The following is an 18,396-nucleotide window of genomic DNA, read 5'->3' on the forward strand; positions in this document are numbered from 1 at the left end:
ACATTAAATAAAATATAAAAATTATATCTATTTCTATATAATATATATCTCATATATGTTATCTTGTTATAGAAATATATAGATTTTCTATATATATAGAAATTATACATGTATATTATTAACTGTATATAATTTATATATATATTTATCTATAGTCTCTTTAAATATATTTTATATATGTAATTCAGAATATAATATATAATATAATATATATTTCTATTTAAATAGATTTTCTATATGTAATTGATAATATAAATATAAATCATATAGAATAAATATATAACTTTATATAAGTGATATATAATGAATATAATATGTATTACATAATAAATATATAAAATAAAATCTATAAAAGTTATATGTATTTCTGTATAACATATATATCATATATATGTATGTCTGTATTATATATCTCATATCTATTACCTAGTTATAGTAATATAGAGATTTTCTATATATTACATGTATATTATAAACTGTCTATTATATAGATATTATATTAATTTATCTATAGTATATTTAAATAAATTTTATATATGTAATTCAAAACATATTTATATATTTTATATTACATATATAAATGTATATATGTATATATAAATTATGTATGTATATTAAAAATTATATTGATTAAATATATATAACTATATAAATAATATATGATGAATATAATAGGTATATAACAATACCTAATAAATACATCAAATAAAAAAATTATATCTATTTCTATATAATATATATCCCATATATAATATCCAGTTATAGAAATACATAGATTTTCTATTTATATAAATTATACATGTATTCTCAAATCTTCGTTCACGAAACCTAGTCATGATGATTATTGTATATAATTTATAAATAATATAATTTTCTCTATATTTAGATAGATTTTATATATGTAAATCAGAATATATATTTATATATTATATAAACAAATCATTATAAATTATATATGTGTATAATAAATTATATAAATAAATATATAACCATATAAATAATATATAATGAATAAAATAATATATAATAAATATATAAAATAAAAGATATAAAAGTTATATGTATTTCTGTATATCTCATATATATTATCTCATTATAGAAATATATAGATTTTCTATACATATATAAATTATACATGTATATTATAAACTGTCTGGAATATATATAATATATTTTTATCAACAATATATTTACATTAATATATGTAGTATATACTTATCTATATTTGTATATATAATATATAATATATAATTCATAATATATATTTATATATTTTTATATATATTATATATAATATATAGTGAAAATCTATATATAAATTATATAAGTTATATAGATTAAACATTTAACTTTATATATATAATAAATAATGAATTTAATAAGTATATAAAAATTATATGTATTTCTGTATAATATCTATCTCAACAGGACTTGTCTATCTGTCATTGGGCCTTTTATCCATCAGAGTGCTTGTAGCAAGCGTGGGTAGAGTCCTTCTCAAATCTTCAAATTCATGAAGCCCAACCATGATGATGACGATAATATATGTCTCATATATATTACCTAGTTATATAAATATATAGATTTTCTATATATATTTGAGTTATACATGTATATTATAAACTCTATAATTTATATATATTATATATATTTAAATAGATTTTCTATATGTAATTCATAATATATATTTTTATATATTTTATATATAATATATTTAGATTTTCTATATCATAAACTATGTGTATTATAAATTATATAGAATAAATATATAACTATATATAAGTAATTTAATAAATTATACATGTAAATTGTATATGAATATTATAAATTATATCGAATAAATATATATAACTATAAAAATAATACATAATGAATATAATAGGTATAAAATAATACATAATAAATAAATAAAAAAATATATAAATATATATTTCTATAAAATATATATCTCATATCTATTATCTAGTTATAGAAATATATAGATTTTCTATATATATAAATTGTATATTATTAACTGTATATAATTTATATATATAATATATATTTATAGTCTACTTAAATAGATTTCCTATAGTAATTCAGAATATTTACTTATATAATATATATAATATATCTTTATAAATTATATATGCATATTATAAATTTTATATATATATAACTATATTAATAATATGTAATGAATATAAGTATATAATAACAAATAATAAATATGTAAAATAAAAGATATAAAAGTTATATGTATTTCTGTATAATATATATCTCATATATATTATCTGTTATAGAAAGACATAGATTTTCTATACATATATAAATTATACATTTATATTATAAACTGTCTGGAATATATATAATATATATTTATCTATAATATATTTAGATTTATATAGATTTTCTATATATATATAAATTATGCATGTATATTATAAACTGTCTATTATGTATATTATATATATTTATGTCTAATATATTTAAATAGATTTTATATACGTATGTCATAATATATATTCAGATATTATATATCATATATATTTTTAAATTATATATGCACATTATAAATCATATAGATAATATATAATTTTATATAAATAATATAAAATTAATATAAGTATATAATAATACATAATAAATAAATAAAATAAAATATATAAAAGTTATATGTATTTCTGTTTGATATTTATCTCATATATATTATCTGGTTATAGAAATATATAGATTTTCTATATATATATAAATTATGCATGTATATTGTAAGCTGTCTGGAATCTATATAATATATTTATCTATAATATATTTAGATTTATATATGTATTTCATAATATATATTTATATATATTTTATATATATAATATATAATATATATAGAAAATCTATATATAAATTATTATATGTATGTTATAAATTATGTAGATTAAATATATAACGTTATATAAATAATGTATAATGAAGTAATAATACATGATAAATATATAAAATAAAATATATAAAAGTTATATGTATTTCTGTATAATATATATCTCACATATATCTATATATATAGATTTTCTCTTTCTAAATTATACAGTTATATTATAATCTGTATATAATTTATATATGAAATATATATTTACCCATAAATAACTTATACGAATATGTAATGAATGTAATAAATGTGTAATTAAACTATATAATAAATATATTAATGATTTGAATAGTATCAACACTCACTATATTATTAATATTTTATAATTATAAAAATATAATAAATATTTATTTTCATGCATAAATTTAATATGAAAATTATATTTGTGATATATATTATATGTTATCTATTTATATAGATTTTCTATATATAAATTATATATAATATATATCAAAAGAGATAATGAATTTAATAGATATATACAATAGAATATATAAATATTTTTAGTAATCTGCTGCAGCTCTTGGAATCCATGCTCACAGTCGATTTGGTGCATGAGATTGAGGGTGTGTGCTTGTGTTTATATATATATTTATTATTGTATTGTTAGGGTTTTATATGTTTATATTTATATATATATATGTATAACACACCCAGGTATAGATAAAATATAGGTATATATATTTAAATGTATATTTTATACACACCTACATAAATATAAATGGGATCCTGCCTCTTCCTTGCTGACCTTTTCCTTGGTGTCCCAGGTATCCCAAGCCTGGGCAGGAGGGAAGGCGGGAGTGTGTGGGATTCACCAGGACTGAGGTGCTGCCCCTGCTCCCTACAGTGGGATTTGGGATCTCCAGGGTATCCCTGCACCCCTGCTGGGCCACCCACACCCCAGCCAGCCAAAAACCCTGCACGAAGAGTTCCCAGCAATGAAAAATCTCATTTTGGGTTTTTTTTGCCCCCATTTTATACCAAATTTAGGGCTGATTGTGCAGCAAATCTTCCCCTGGGCTCACAAAGGTGCAGCCCTGGTTGCTCATCCCAGTTGAGAGCATCCCCTTGAAATCAGGCAGGAAAAACCTCCCATCCCATAATAAATCAGTCGTGGGAAGAGGTCAGAGCCCCATCCTCCTACCCTAAATCCCAGAGGGATCAGAGCTCCCCCCTCCTACCCAGCCAGTTGGCACAGAAGGGGAACAGAGCCTGGGTGGTTTTAAAATACTTTATTTTTAATCCTTAAAAAATACCAGGACGACATTTAACAACCTTCGTTCCACATCCCGCATGACGTCTTGCTTTCTTTTTTTCCACCCATAAAATTAACATTAGCATAAATAATTCTGGGATGCACAAGGAGCACGCTGCTGCCCAACAGCACCATCAGCTGCTTTTGGGGGACCCCAGGTATGTACAGGTATGATACACGTGAGGGCCCTCCTGGCCACGAGCTCTCCCAAACTGCTCCCTTGGGAGAAAATCCATCAAACTGCTTTGAATTCCCTTTTTTTTTTTTTTTTTTTTTTTTTAATAGTTTTTATTTTATTTTTTCCCTCCTTCGACAGGTAAATATTTGTAGAATAATTATGTACAGCTGGACACCGGAGATTTGCATTAAGGTGCTTTCACTCGCTATCGTTTCATTCAGTGCATTCAGAAGGCGGCAAATTAAAATCTCCACCTTAATTACTCCTGTCAACGAAGGCAGTTTGAGAGCCGTGGCCAGCAAAGCCCAGGGAATGCTGCAGCCCCGCCACAGGAATGAGCAATCCTCGTTTGTTTTGTTTCTTTTTTTAATGGATATTGTTATTGTAAAGAGTTTTGCAGCCCCGTGGTTTGTCCCAGCCCACGGGACACGTCGCTGTGGTGGCCCCTCATCGCCTGTGTCGCTGCCACCTCGCTGCAGACCCAGCCCGAAGCTCCTCTTGGGGTGGATTTTTGGGCGTGTTTAAGGGTGTTTTTTTGGCTTTTGGACCGGTTCAGGTGATGTCACACGAAGGGGTGTTCTCTCCTCTCGGTGCAAACCCAAGCTCAGCACCCAAATCCCTCGGGATGGAGGTGACCTCCTGCTCCGGAGCTGGCGAGGGGCCGGGAGGGGGCACAGGGGGCTCCTGGCCCCGGCAGTGTCATTCCAGCCCCATGGAATTCTGCTCCTGCTCCGCCGCTCTCCTGCGGTTCCCGCTCTTAAAAAATCCCAGCTGTGGGGAGGAAAGAGAAACAAAACCCCCCTGTTATCTCAGGGCATTGCTGGGAAGAGTTTCTCCTTTAAGGGGGTACCTCCAGGGGGTTTAGAACCTGGATATAGAAAATATGGAAGAGGAAAGAGGTTGGAGGAGCTTTTGGTGATTCCTGGTGGTGCTGAGGCGCTCGGGGGGTGTGGGCATGGAGCTGTGGGGCGAAGGGGTCTGTCCATGCACAGGGGTCTCCACTGAGCCCCCAAAACACGTGGCTTAGGGGCTGCTCACCTTCCAGAGAGCGAGGACGAGCAGGGCCAGGAGGAGGAGACCTCCTAAGGTGCTCCCCAGGATGATCCAGATGGGGATCTGTGACTCCTCGGGCTTGGAGATCTCAAATGTGATCTGTGAGGAGAGAGCACCAAAGGTGATCCGTGAGGAGAGAGCACCAGTGGTGATCTGTGAGGAGATAACACCAAAGGTGATCTGTGAGGAGACAACACCAAATGTGATCTGTCAGAGCCACAACTGCACCAAGTTTCTCCAGGCTCTGCAGAGCTCAGTGCTTGGTGTGTGTCACTCCAGCCCTTCTGCCAACCACAGTGCTTTTCTGGGATCAGAGCAGGGTGTTGGAGTATCCCAAAGCTCCGGATCCCTGTGTGCCCATCCCACGGGGGCTCACCTGGCGGCTGGGATCCTCCTCCCGGAAGATGAAGGGGCTCCCGAAGCGTCGCTGGAGAGCGGCGTTCGTGGTGAGCTTCAGTGACTTGAACTTCAGCTGCACAAAGAGGTGCTGGAGATGAGCAGAGGACCCACCACCCCCGTGGGTGCCCCCCCCTCCCCATGGCTCTGCATCCCTCAGGAACGCCGTGGGCACATCCGCGGGGCAGGAGGATGCAGGTCAAGCAAAGAGTGTGGCTGAATGACAGCAAAAAGGACTTTTAAAATGAGTTAAGTTTGGATTAATTAATTATGAGATTAAATTCCAGCCATGTGGGATGCTGGATGCACACACCAATGGAATATGTGGGCTTTGGAAACAAAAATCACCCCACACGTCCGGGCTCAATGGGAGGGAAGAAATCGTGGGACAGGAAAAAACAGGCATTTTTGGGGTGTGAGGGCTCCTTTGGGGGATTTCTCCTCTAAATCCACATGCCCACTTACTGCTTTCAGAGACTTCATCCACAGATTGCCACGCAAGTGCAAGTTCATCTCCTCGTTGGGGGCTAATTTCACGTGGCAGTCGATGGAAACCACGTCGGAGTTGCTGTGGTTCTGTGGGGGGAGAGGTTTGTGGGGAAAAACCCTCTGGGATCCACCCCTGGCACACTGAGGGGAGTGAGAACCAGATGCCAGTGGAGGGACCTTGTGCCCGTGCTCCCCTGTGGCCGTGGGGCATCCCTGTTCCAGGGTTTTCCCTCATTTTGGGGGCAGCCCAGACCCAGGATCCGGGATCAGCCCCATGGGGTGTGTACCAGGTGAGGGGTGCGGGTCAGGTCCTCCTCAGCCGGGGTCCTCCTGTAGTCAGTGGTGTTCCCCCAGAGGCTGCAGGTTGTGTTCTCCTGTGGGAGAAGCCCAGGCGTGGGCACAGGGACCACGGCAGCCACACTCCCCCAAAATCCACCCACAAGCACCCATCCCTGTGCTGGGCTCCTTCCATGGGCTCAGGATGCTCTGGGATCTGCTCCCAGCCCTCACACCCCTCCCATGCTCACTGCAGCCAGGAGTTCACCCCAGGCACAGCTTCCCAGACCCTCAGGAATCCACTGCACACCGGAGGGAGGTTGAGTTCGGAGAAATATTTGGACTAAACCCTTTGGCCACTGCCATTTTCCACCTTTGCAGCCAAGAGAATGCAGAAAGGGAGGGGCCCGGGCGGGAGCCAAGGCTGTGCATGCAGGTGCTGCAAAAGAGACAGACCATGGCACTCCTCCACCCCCATCCCCGTGCAGGAGGGACCCTGAACTGGGGTGCAATCCCACCCTACCTGGTCCAGCAGGAAGTCAGTGAGGAGCAGGAGGCGATTGCCTGCCCGGGTGGCCACGGGGACGGTGATCCTGATGGTCACCCCCTCCACGGGGAAGAAGCCCAGGTTCTGCAGCTGGGAGGGGAGAGGACAGGGATGTGACTGTGGCACATCCCACCTCCGGGGTGGCGCTGGGGGGGTCCCTCAGCCGGTTGGAGCCCCTCCTCATCCTCACCTTGAAGGTGCAGTGGAAGGGGGGGCCGATGCTGTCGTATCTCTCCAGGGAGCTGTTGGACCTGACCTCGTAGTAGTCCAGGCTCGATGTCCTGTTGTCACAAGGGGTGACAAGTCGTGAGCTGGGCTTGGAATGAAGCGTCCCAGCACTCCCAGCCCCTCCCCAGGCAGGGCTCGAGGTCCTCCTGGCTCCATTTCAGATGGAAATCAGCACCTGACTCCCCCTCGTGCAAAAAACCCCAGGGATTTTAATGCTCCTGCAGGACTTTCCCTTTCTTTGCAGGATTTTCTCGCCTTTTTAATAAAACAGAGACATCCAAGGCCCTGGCAGGGTGTCTGAGTGTCATGTGTGAGTCAGAGGAGGTAAATCAATCTCTGGTTTGCAGCTGGAGAGGAGGGGAAGGAGCCAGGAGCATCCAAAGGGTCCTGTGGGATCCCATCCAGGAGCACCTGCGATGGGACATGTGCTCACCCATGTCATGGCATGGGACACATGGCCCCAAATCCCCACATTCTCTGCAGTTATTCCCCCTTTTTTCACCCCAAGGTTCCCAAATTTGATATATTTTTTTGGTTGTTCTTTCCCTCCAAGTTTTCCCTTGGAGGAGAATGATTCTGGTATTTGTTAAGAGGAGAATCCCCTCGCTCCCCATAAATCCTGAGTGTTAAAGTGGTTTTATTTTCAGTGCCTTAGGCTAAAAAAAACTCCATAAATACAAAATGACTGAAGGTCTCAAAAATCTCCTCAGGATGACAGCAAGCAGTGCCAGGAAATGTGCTTCTGGGGTCCATGATTTTTCCTATCATCAGGTTAATAGATTATTTGTGCCTTCACCCCTCACTCTCCCAGACTTGAGTTACTGGTGATTCCACACACATCCCTCAGCTGAGCTTCTCTCCCGTGGCTTTAGTGGGATGGCAAATGGCCCAGACACTGGAAACACCTGTTATGGACATTATTACCTACAAGAAGTAAATTTTTTTCCCCTTAAAAAATTGCCCTCACACCTCTTCATTAACACTTGTGCCTGTGAATGTGGTGAGAGCACACACTGGTGATTTTTATAAGGGATGGCCCGGATTTTATGGGCCCTTCAGCCCCCGTTTTTAAAGAGATTCCCCAAATTAAAGCTGGGTTTGCACTGGGCTGTGTTTGAATCCAGCTCCCACTTGGTTTTCCCAAGGGTTTTCCTTGCGGTCTGGGACCTCCCAGGAGCTGCAGCCCCTTCCCAAACACACACCTGGTGAAGAGCAGGTCGGCCTCGTACTTCAGGTGGAAATTGAGGTGGGCAAAGTTGTCCTCCTTGGTGCTCTCCTTCTCCTCACTGTCACTGGAACAGCAGCAGGGCCAGAGGGGGTGAGGCAGGAGCCTGATGCCCTCTGATATTTTTTGGGGGGGTCATAGGAAGGGAAAGGGCTGAACTTCTGCTTTTTGGTCAAAGCGTAAAGATAAAGCAATTTTGTTCTGTGATTTTTTTAATCCATCTACATAAAAGGCTGGAGAGAGGTGTCACACCCAGCAGCCTCTACGTGGTGCAGGTGAGTCCCCCTCTGCTCTAATAACTGATGAAAATTAAAAAAAAAATATTAATCTGTAATGAAATTTCACTTTCCTGTTGGAAATCTCTCCCTGTGCAGGAAGGGTGAGGAAGGAGAATTTTGAGATATTTTTTCCTGGGAAATCTTTGCAGTGTGAGGGTGGATGAGAAAGGAACCCTGGCTGGAGATTCAGCAGAGCCTGGCAGTGACTGCACAGCCTCACACACATGGGAAAATGATGGGTATAAATATAAAGATAAATAAAACCAGCCTGATTTGTGAGCACGGGGATGGAAATCAGGTTCCCTTGTGGGTATTCCCTGGGTGAAGCCTCCAGGTTGCTCCAGGATGCTCCATCCCTGCAAGTGTCCAAGGCCAGGCTGGACAGGGCTTGGAGCAACCTGGACTGGTGGAAGGTGTCCCTGCCCATGGCAGGGGATGGGATGGGATGAGCTCTAAGGTCCCTTCCAACCCAAACCATTCCAGGATTCCATGATCCCGTTGCCCCCACAAAGATGTTCAAGGGAGAAAGCCACCACTGACCTGCTGGCAATCATGTAGATCTCCATGTTCTCCAAGAAAACCGACTTGCTGAACTCAAAATCCAGGCGAAAAGCTACCTGTGGAGTGGGAAACAGAGTGGGGAAAACACGAGGGGGAAAAACATCCCCCAGGAGGGATGAGGGACTCTGGGTTAGAGCATCGCCACGATGCTGCCGGGTTGGAGCAGAGCCTTTCCAAGGACAGAGGAGGATTTACAGGATTTATTCCAGCCCCTCATGCTGCATTTTTCCCCCCTGAGGCTGGAGAAGGGAGCAGTTCCCCTTTGGAAGGGGATTCCTCCCGGGGAGCGGCAGTGAGAGGCCGCTGCGCTCGCTCCATCTGCGGCCCGGGGGAGGCAGCTGAGAGAGCCAACAACAATAAAATGTGATAAATGTCACATCTGCAGCCTGTGGCAATGACCTCAAACTGTCTGGGACAGCACAGCTGACTATAATATTAAAGCTCCTGCTGCTCTGGGGCCAAATTTCCATTTCCAGCTTGTCTTTGCTTTGGCAGGACCTGCAGTACCTGGTGCCACGCAGATGCATTCCCAGCCCCCCGAGGTCATGGGGAGCTGGGCTGGGGCTCCTCGGGCAGCCACAGGCATCTGAGAGGGCTTTTTTGGGAGCTTGAAAGCCGAGTGAGGTGCCTGGAGCTCATTCATCATCATCAGCCTTCTGACAAGGAAAAGCTTCAGATGGATACAGGAGCTGGGGAGATTTTATCTCCACATCACTCTTGTGTTGGCCACTCTTCCCACGAGGGTGCAGGGTGAGATTTCACATGGATGCCCAGTGGCTGCATCTCCTCACTTTTCCTTCCCCCTTTATTGCTGCATTTAATGCTTGCAAAGGGCTTTTTGTCTTATAAAAATGATGCTCACAGGACCTGAGCTCATCCTGAGTGCTGGGAACTACTGGGAGCTGTGGTTCAGGGGGTACCACCAGCCCAAAGGGGCTTGGACAGGCTCAGAGCAGGCTCCAGAGCCACCTCAGGGCGAGGAAAACCTCTCAGGCAGGGAAGGTTGACAGCTTGCTCCTCATCCCCATGGAGCTCAGGGAAGTCACCATCAGTGGTTTGAAGCCAACATTAAATCGCTGCAAAGGCCTGGAGTCCAATTCTGTGACCTGCAGGAGCTGGGTTTGACTCTGGGGCTCTCCCAGCACCAAGGCAGCATCTCAACCACTTCTAGCATACCTTTCCAACTCCAACAACAGGTGGAGAAAGAGAAGAAACCAAATCTTTGCCTTTTAAAGTCCTGTTCAAAGCTGCCCAGCCCAGCAGATGGATGGGTGCGACCCCATGGTCACGCTGGGGGCAGAGGGCTCCTGTCCCACGGGTGAAGCCTCAGCTGGGCAGGAGGGACATCTTTACCTTGGCCTTGGCTCTGAAGAAGGGGTAGCTGACGTTGCACACTCTCTTGTTGGGGTGCCTGTCGTCAGCCGTGCAGTCGATGTTGACGTCGGTGTCGTCCTAAAATGGGACACAAAGTGCCCGTGAGGTTGGAATGAGCCCCTTGGCCACCTCATCCTGAGAGCAGGAAACACACCCATGGGGCTCAAAGTGGGCTTGACCTTTGGGAGAAACAACCAACCAGCCAACAAACCCACCAGGCAAAAAAACCAACAAAATAACAGTCGTGAATGAAGGAACAGGACAACCAACCCCCCCCAGAAAAACAACCTCCCAATCCACCCCGCTTGCTGCAGGCTGGGAATCCTTCCCACAGATTCCTTGACATTCCTGGAGAGGGGCATTTCTAGCAAACAACTTCCAGCCTTCTGATTTAAATCCTCTTTATGAATTGAGTGGATGAGCAGTGAATGAATGAACCCGCCTGTTCTTGGCACTGGAATCAGGAAGGAGATTTTCCCGTGATGAGGAGTCCCCAGGGAGCACCAAGGGATAACAGGAGCTCATTTTCTGCATGGCCATCAGCTAAACCATGGTGTTTAATTTCCTCACCTCAACAATTACATTCCTGCTGCTGGAACACCTTCCATGTCTCCAGCTCCCTGCAAAGCCCAATCCCAGGTGGAATGGGAAGGGATGGGATGGGACACCAACCCTGCTCTGCCTCCTCTGCAGCCCTGCAAGAGGCTGTAGCCTGGCTGTGAGCAGCTGTCCACCCTCACCATGAGACAAAGAGCTATTCCAGCTTTTACCCCTGCCTTAGACCCCTCAAGGGTCTCAGTTTGAGCTGCTGCCACCGGACAAGTCCTGCCAGGAGCAGAAACATCCCAGTCCTTGAGAGCCCCCAGCAGGAGCCTGGAGCTTCCTCCCACTCCCCTGCTGAGATTATGGACTTCTTAGGGCCACAGCTACTTATTACTTACCTTACACCCATCCCCTGGAGTTGGCAGTATGCTGATTTCTGAGGAGCAGCAGCCAGGCCCCCTTTAGCAGTGACACTTCCATAACCAGCTGCAAATATTTCCTACCCCCACTCCTGCTCAAGGCCTTCTGTCACCCACCACTGGTAGGGCTTCCCCCCCTCACTTAATCTGCAGTAAAGCCCTCAAAAAATGCATTTTTCTTCTTTTGTGGGCAGCGTGCCCCACAATTTTCCCTTGGCAAGGCCTGGAGGAAAACAGAGGCAGGAGATGGGATCTGTGGTGGGGATGAAGTCATTGGGGGGATGAGGGAGGGCTCAGCAGCATCAGCACATTTCCCAAACCTCGCTGGGAAAAGGGAGGAGTCACGTGGAGATCAAGAGAGTGGTGGGGGTGAAATTTTGAGGAGGGGGGGAGTGGATGGGCCACAGGGGGCTCATCCAGGGGACAACCGTAGAGAGGTGGCATCACCCTGAGCTGTGACCACACTCCCACCATCAGCCCTTACTTCCAGGAGATACATCTCAGCTGTAAAACTCCCCCCTTGACAGGAACTTGGCCACGGGTGGGGAGTATTTTTAAACTACCAGAGTAGAAAAATAAAGAGGGGAAATAATTTCATCTGCCTCCGACCTTCTTTCAGGCTCTTAAAAACCCCTGCGTTTCCAAAATAAAGAGCTGGAAGGGCTGGAAGTGCTTAGAGACGAAGCCCATAAACATGCCTGATTTATGAGGGATGGAGACACTTTTTTGGGCTCTGCTTTGGGACGCGGCTTCCTCCTCCGGCTGGGATCGGGAGCGTCCCCGAAGAGGCCCGGCTGTTCCCGGGGGAGCCTCACCTTGGGGATGAGGCTGGCGAGCTGCAGGTTCCTGGAGAAGGAGATGTTGAGGACGGTGCTGTAGGCGTTCTCCCCGCGGTTCTCCAGCGTGGCCTCCACCGCCACCCTCCTCCTGCTGCTCTCCAGCACGAACACGGAGCCGTCGAAGGACAGGCTGAAGGCCGAGCATTCCGGGGGGCCCCTCCGGAGCACCCGCCGGCAGAACTCCCTGAAACAGGGGGGGAAATTCCCGGGGTGTTGAAGCCCACAGTGCGTGGGAATCCTCCCCGGCTCTCCCTCTGTCCCGATGGGCTGCTATGGAAGGAGGAATCAAATTCCTCCCGCTGTCCAGTGTTTTGCTTGCTGGGATTTTGGGCTGATGGGGTGGAGCTTCGTCAGGCATCACCAGGAGGGCTCAGGACAGATGGGATGCAAGGAAGGCAGATCCCATGCCATCAGCAAAGGTGGCTCCAAGCCCCATCCAACCTTGGACACTCCCAGAGGTGCAGGGACAGCCACAGCTTCTTTGGTAAAACTGTGCCAGGGCCTCCCCACCCTCCCAGCCAGGAGTTCCTTCCCAATATCCCATCTAACCAACCCTCCTCGTCCTGTCCTTCCAGGCCTTTGTAAATAGTCCCTCTCCAGCTCTCCTGGAGCCCACTTAGGAAGGGGCTCTCAGGTCTCCCTGGATTCTTCTCTTCTCCAGGTGAGCCCCCCCAGCTCTCCCAGCCTGGCTCCAGAGCAGAGGGGCTCCAGCCCTGGGAGCAGCTCCGGGCCCTCCTCTGGACTCACCAAATAACCTTTAAAAAACCAAAACTCCTTTAAAAAACCAAAAAACCTTTAAAAGCTCTTCAGCCAACGAGCTGTGCTGTGCAATTATTTCCTGTGCGTGAGTCAAGCCTGTAATTGCCAGGTGGGTAATGCCAGCCTAGCATTTATTCCCCCCCTGTTATTTACTGATTTGTCTCCCTGGGACTCATCACCATGGCACCAAATATTAGTTGTTTTGTGGGTTCCCTGGAAAAACACTGATTCATTCCAGACAGGGAGCAGGCAGAGGCTCAGAGAGCTGCTGGAGCACCTCGTGGAGGGGCTGGATGAACCTCGTGGTGGTGCTGGGTGAAGCACCAGCTGCAATGTCAGAATTTAGGGAACATGGGCTGGGGATGGATTTTTGGAGCCTCCCCCAGTTTGTGATACTGGTTGGAGGGTGTTCTGGGTGAGCTACTCACATGGCACTGGGGACATCACTCCTGGCATCCAGGACCAGGTCAGGGACACAGTGCTCGTCCTCATTGCACCCATTCCAGAAAGGGACCTGAGGGGGACAATGGGAGCAGCTCAGGGACCATTTGTGCCCCAGGCTGGGGACACAGGCGGTGACACCAGGCTGCAGCAGTGCCCAACCCACCCTGTCACAGGACAAAGGTTACACCCAGAGATCCATCTGCTGAGCAGGTGCCTGATAAAAGGTCCCCTAGGAGGTGGGTGCTGCACCTACCGAGACCCTGAGGGAGGTGGGCCACCCATCATCCAGCATGGGGCCATGCTCCGGGTGCTCCAGCTCGTAGTCGATGGAGAACGTCACCGGCTTCACGTAGTCCGCCGTGTCCTGTGGGTGGGAAGGGCCAGTGAGGAGGACAGGGCTGCTCTCGGGGAGGGGCAGCACCACAGGGTGTCCCCTCAAGGGGGGACAGGTCTGTCCTGCAGCCCCAGCCGGTAAGGAAGCTCCAGGAGCTCCCCAGGCCTGCAGAGATGCTCCGGGGTGAGACGCTTCTTGGGCTTAAATCACAAGCTCCGTCTCGAGCTCCAGCCTCAAACTTCCCAGAAGTTCAGTGCAGTTCAGGCCAGGGCTTGGGGCCAGGCCAGTCTGGCAGCTCGGTCCTGCCTGGCCTCCACAATATTCTCATCATTCCCTGGGAATGTTTGCCTTTGGCCAGGTTTGTGCATCAGCTGCTCCCCGCGAGCGAGGCAGAGGGTTCTGCCAGCTCTGCACCCAGGGGTGGGACCCTGCTGGTTGGAGGGTGCACAGGGTGAGCCCAGCAGGGACTGGCATGGAGGCACTCAGTTCCTGATGGAAACAAGGAGAGTTCTGGAGCAGGAGGACCAGCCTGCTCCAGGGATCAGGAGTGCACGCCCTCCCCGAGGGCACGGCCCGTGGATCAGAGCACACACAAGCTGGGCCTGAATGAAGTCAGTGCCTGGGGACCCAGCAGCTGCCACGTGCTGGCAGCTCCATCCCTGACCACATCAAGCCCAGCGGGAAGCGACCCAGGCTGCGGGATGACGCTCACTCCCAGCCCCGAGAAACCTTCGAGGCTCCAGCAACAACACCCCGGCTCATCCCCGCACAGAGCACCCTCAGCAGGGCTGGCTGGGGAGGAGACCCCCGCCTGGAGCTCCCACAGACTCACCAGGACGTGGAAGGGGAGGCTCTGGCAGCGCTCCTGCCCAGCCGGCAGCACCAGTGCCCTCTGAGCCGGCCGCTCGCCGCCCTCGTCCAGGTGAGCCCTCGGCGTGTAGCGTCGTTCATCCAGCGTGGTGTTGAAGCGCAGCCCTGCGGGGACAGCGGGGTTCAGGGGGGCTCAGGGGGGCTCAGGGCTCACACACCAAAACATCCCCTCCGAGGGTGTGCTCCTGAGCCCTGGGAGCAGCCTGGTAAGGAGCACACTGAGGGGAATCCGGGAGCATCGGGCTGTGGCCAGCTCTGCCTGTGTCTGACGGACATTCCTGTGGGGCAGAGCAGCTGCTCTGCAGGAGGAGCTTTAGGAAGGCATCGTGGCATTGACTGCCGGACACTGCTTCGAATCGGGGCAGGAGACACAATTATTTGCTCCCATGGATTCACATGGAGGCCTGGAGCTGTTCTGGGGGTATCCTACCCCACCATGCTCCTGGCCTGGATGCTTTATGGAGATCATTTGCTTCCTGCACTGCTGGTGGAAAGAGACTGAAGATTCCCAACCCAGTTCCAAGCAGGGTGGCATTTCACAGAAGCACAGAATCCCAGAATGGTTTGGGTTGAAAGCACCTCAAAATGCATCGCATTCCACCCTCAGGGACACCCTCCACTAGCCCAGGTTGCTCCAAGCCCCATCCAACCCATTCTTGGACACTTTCAGGGATGGGACAGCCACAGCTTCTCTGGGCAACCTGTGCCAGGGCCTCCCCACATTCACAGCCAAGAATACCTTCCCAATATCCCATCCAATCCTTTTGTCCTGTCCCTCCATGCCTTGTCCCCAGTCCCTCTCCAGTTCTCCTGGAGCCCCTTTAGGCCCTGGAAGGGGCTCTCAGGTCTCCCTGGATCCTTCTCTTCTCCAGGTGAACCCCCCCCAGCTCTCCCAGCCTGGCTCCAGAGCAGAGGGGCTCCCACTACACCAGTGTGATGTAAAACATGGATAAGGAAGGAGCCACCATCAGCCCCATCCATGGGGTGGCTCTTCCGGGTGGAAACAAGTGTAAAATCAAATAAATAAAGACAACCCCACTCAGATTTTTACCCTGCAGGAGGAAAACACTGGCTTGGGCAGTACAAAACAAAACTCCTGCTCGGGGGGGATGGGAGTTTTTCCTTTGGCTTTGCTCAGTTCCTGGTTTTCCTATGACAGGGGATGAGTTGCTCTCACTTCCCCCGCTCCGCTGAGTCACCGGGAAGCATCCGGGGGGAGACTCGGGGTCACAGCAGCCCAGAGATTCCCTGGGATGAGGGAAAACACGCACATGTGGTCGGCAGCTGTGTCCTGCTGCTGCAGGGGGAGGAGGGATGGGTTCTGGGGGATGTGGGCTAGGCACGGCCCCTCCTGCCCTGCCTGTGGTGACACCCCTGTCACACATCCCATGGCTCAGGGGAATAGGGGAGGGAAGGGGTTAAACACAGGGATGGGTTATCCTTGGGGTGTTCCTTGGCAGAGCCACCATCCCTGCTGCCTCAGCCTGGTCAGGGACAAATTAGTGGGTGGAAAGGGATGTGGCAGGTGGTGTCCAAACACTCCTGGAGGACCCTCAGATGAGCTCAGTTGGTCGTGGTGGGTAATAATGCCTGACCTTGGCATTATTCCCACCACGGCCGAGGGTTTGATCCCACTCAGTTAAGTGTTGGACTTGGTGATCCTTGTGGGTCCCTCCCAACCCAGAATGTTCTGTGGAATCTGTGTGGGATGTGCTCTGCTCCACACACACCAGTGCCTTGAATCACAGACTCACAGGATCACCTGGGCTGGAAAAGACCTCTGAGATCCTCGAGTCCAACCTCCGACCCAACCCCACCTTGTCACCCAGACCATGGCACCGAGAGCCACATCCAGACCCTCCTGAAACACCTCCAGGGACAGTGACTCCACCACCCACCCCGAGCAGCCCCTTCCAGCATCCAGAATAGTTTCCCTCAGCAGGCTCCGGGTGCTGCCTTGGGGCTGGAGACCTTCCCAAGGCGTGGAGGGGGTGGTGCCCTGGGACAGCCGTGCCCTTACCCACGCTGGCCGTCTGGAAGTGGGCCGAGAGGAAGAGGGCGGTGAAGCAGACGGAGGCCGACATGCAGGTGGCGTCCTTCCCGTTCCTCTTGCAGTCCTTGGTGAAGATGTTGATCTTGGAGGGCTCGAAGCGGATGCTGGCGTTGATCTGGACCACGCTGCGGGACCTGTGGGACTGCAGCAGGTTGAGGGATGAGCTGTGGGGCGTCATCCTCGCCCTACAAGTCCCCCACACCTCCAGGTTTGCACTTTTCACACCTTTTTGTGCTTTTGCCCAATGCCAGGAAGGTGCTGAGGAGGAGCAAAGGCCCTTTGTGGGCACACAGCACCCCAGGGTGGCCCATCTCAGCTGGGCACAGCCACCCTCTGTCTCAACAGCTTCAAGGGACTTTCCAAACACCAATCAATGCTTGAAAATATTCAATTCTTATTATAAAATAAGACCAGAGGGAGCCTGGGCAAATCACCACCAATCAATTGGCTGGTTGGAAACTCCTGGAGAATGATGAACTCCTGGAGATGATGAAATGCAGTGCAAAAAAAAAACCAAAACAAACCCTCTGGCATCTTTGCAGGGCCCTACAGGTTGGAAATCCCACAGCCTCAGAGCAAAAATTGAAATCCCACAGCCCCTCCCACCAGACAGGTGGTCATTACTCTGGAGAGAAGGGTCAGACTGTTGGGAAATCAGCTCTGCCTTGAACAGTATGAGAACACTGAGTGAGGTTTGGGCAGGGGGTGCCCAGGGGGGCCCAGCTCACCACAGCAGCACCGCGTTCCCCAGCGAGCCCACGGCCAAGTCCACGAGCCCGTCCTCGTTCAGGTCCAGCTGCCCGTGGATGCTGCACCCAAAATACATCAGGCCTGGAGCGAGGTCAGCAGCTGCAATCCTCTGAAAAGGAATGGGCACAGTCCAGGCTGCAACCTCCCTTCCTGCCAAGGGGCTGCCATGCCAACCTCCACCAGGCTACCGGAGAATCCAAGGGATTGCACCAACTCTAAACTCCCAGAGAATTGGAGAATTTCTCTTTGGAGGCACCATCCAGAGATTTCTGCTGAATTCACTCTGTGTATTTACTGTCTCTCACAAGTGTGAGAAATGAGTAAATAGCAATAAATTCTTTCTTTATGTATTTATTTATAATTAATAAATAAATCTATAGCAATCCCTTGCACCAAGTGCTGAGCATCACCTCGAATTTCAAGCATGTTTTCCATACTTTATAGAGTCATGGGATAATCCAGGTTGGAAAAGCCCTTTAAGGTTGCTGAGTCCAACCATTTCCTCAGCACTGCCAACCACTAACACGTGTTCCCAGGTGCCACATCCACAGGGATGGTGACTCCACCACTGCCCTGGGAAGCCGCTTCCAGGGCTTGAATTCCAGTGCTTTGTCTTGGATGTCTCA

At 46.9% G+C, this 18,396-nt stretch overlaps 2 protein-coding genes across 12 annotated transcripts in view; one reads left to right on the forward strand and one right to left on the reverse strand.

Moving 5' to 3' along the window:
• Positions 1–18,396, forward strand: part of MAP2K5 (mitogen-activated protein kinase kinase 5) — a 255,429-nt gene that overhangs the window by 234,903 nt on the left and 2,130 nt on the right. The window lies entirely within an intron of this gene.
• Positions 4,161–18,396, reverse strand: part of ITGA11 (integrin subunit alpha 11) — a 63,109-nt gene continuing 48,873 nt past the window's right edge. For 10 of the 11 annotated variants that reach the window (XM_050309506.1, XM_050309511.1, XM_050309509.1 and 7 more), the window contains 16 exons: positions 17,749–17,879; positions 16,988–17,154; positions 14,930–15,072; positions 14,017–14,127; positions 13,748–13,833; positions 12,537–12,744; positions 10,739–10,837; positions 9,365–9,441; positions 8,524–8,613; positions 7,284–7,374; positions 7,070–7,183; positions 6,558–6,644; positions 6,247–6,357; positions 5,762–5,857; positions 5,371–5,484; positions 4,161–5,103 (listed from right to left, as the gene is read on the reverse strand). In XM_050309506.1, the coding sequence (XP_050165463.1) occupies positions 5,032–5,103; positions 5,371–5,484; positions 5,762–5,857; positions 6,247–6,357; positions 6,558–6,644; positions 7,070–7,183; positions 7,284–7,374; positions 8,524–8,613; positions 9,365–9,441; positions 10,739–10,837; positions 12,537–12,744; positions 13,748–13,833; positions 14,017–14,127; positions 14,930–15,072; positions 16,988–17,154; positions 17,749–17,879 (1,797 nt within the window). In that variant the 3' untranslated portion in view covers positions 4,161–5,031. Of the gene's footprint in view, positions 5,104–5,370; positions 5,485–5,761; positions 5,858–6,246; positions 6,358–6,557; positions 6,645–7,069; positions 7,184–7,283; positions 7,375–8,523; positions 8,614–9,364; positions 9,442–10,738; positions 10,838–12,536; positions 12,745–13,747; positions 13,834–14,016; positions 14,128–14,929; positions 15,073–16,987; positions 17,155–17,748; positions 17,880–18,396 lie in introns of those variants that run through there. The other variant, XR_007628142.1, reaches the window with a different exon arrangement.

The sequence above is a fragment of the Myiozetetes cayanensis genome, unplaced genomic scaffold (genome assembly GCF_022539395.1).
Source record: "Myiozetetes cayanensis isolate MyiCay16 unplaced genomic scaffold, myiCay2020 scf14, whole genome shotgun sequence".
NCBI classification, from domain to species: Eukaryota; Metazoa; Chordata; class Aves; order Passeriformes; family Tyrannidae; genus Myiozetetes; species Myiozetetes cayanensis.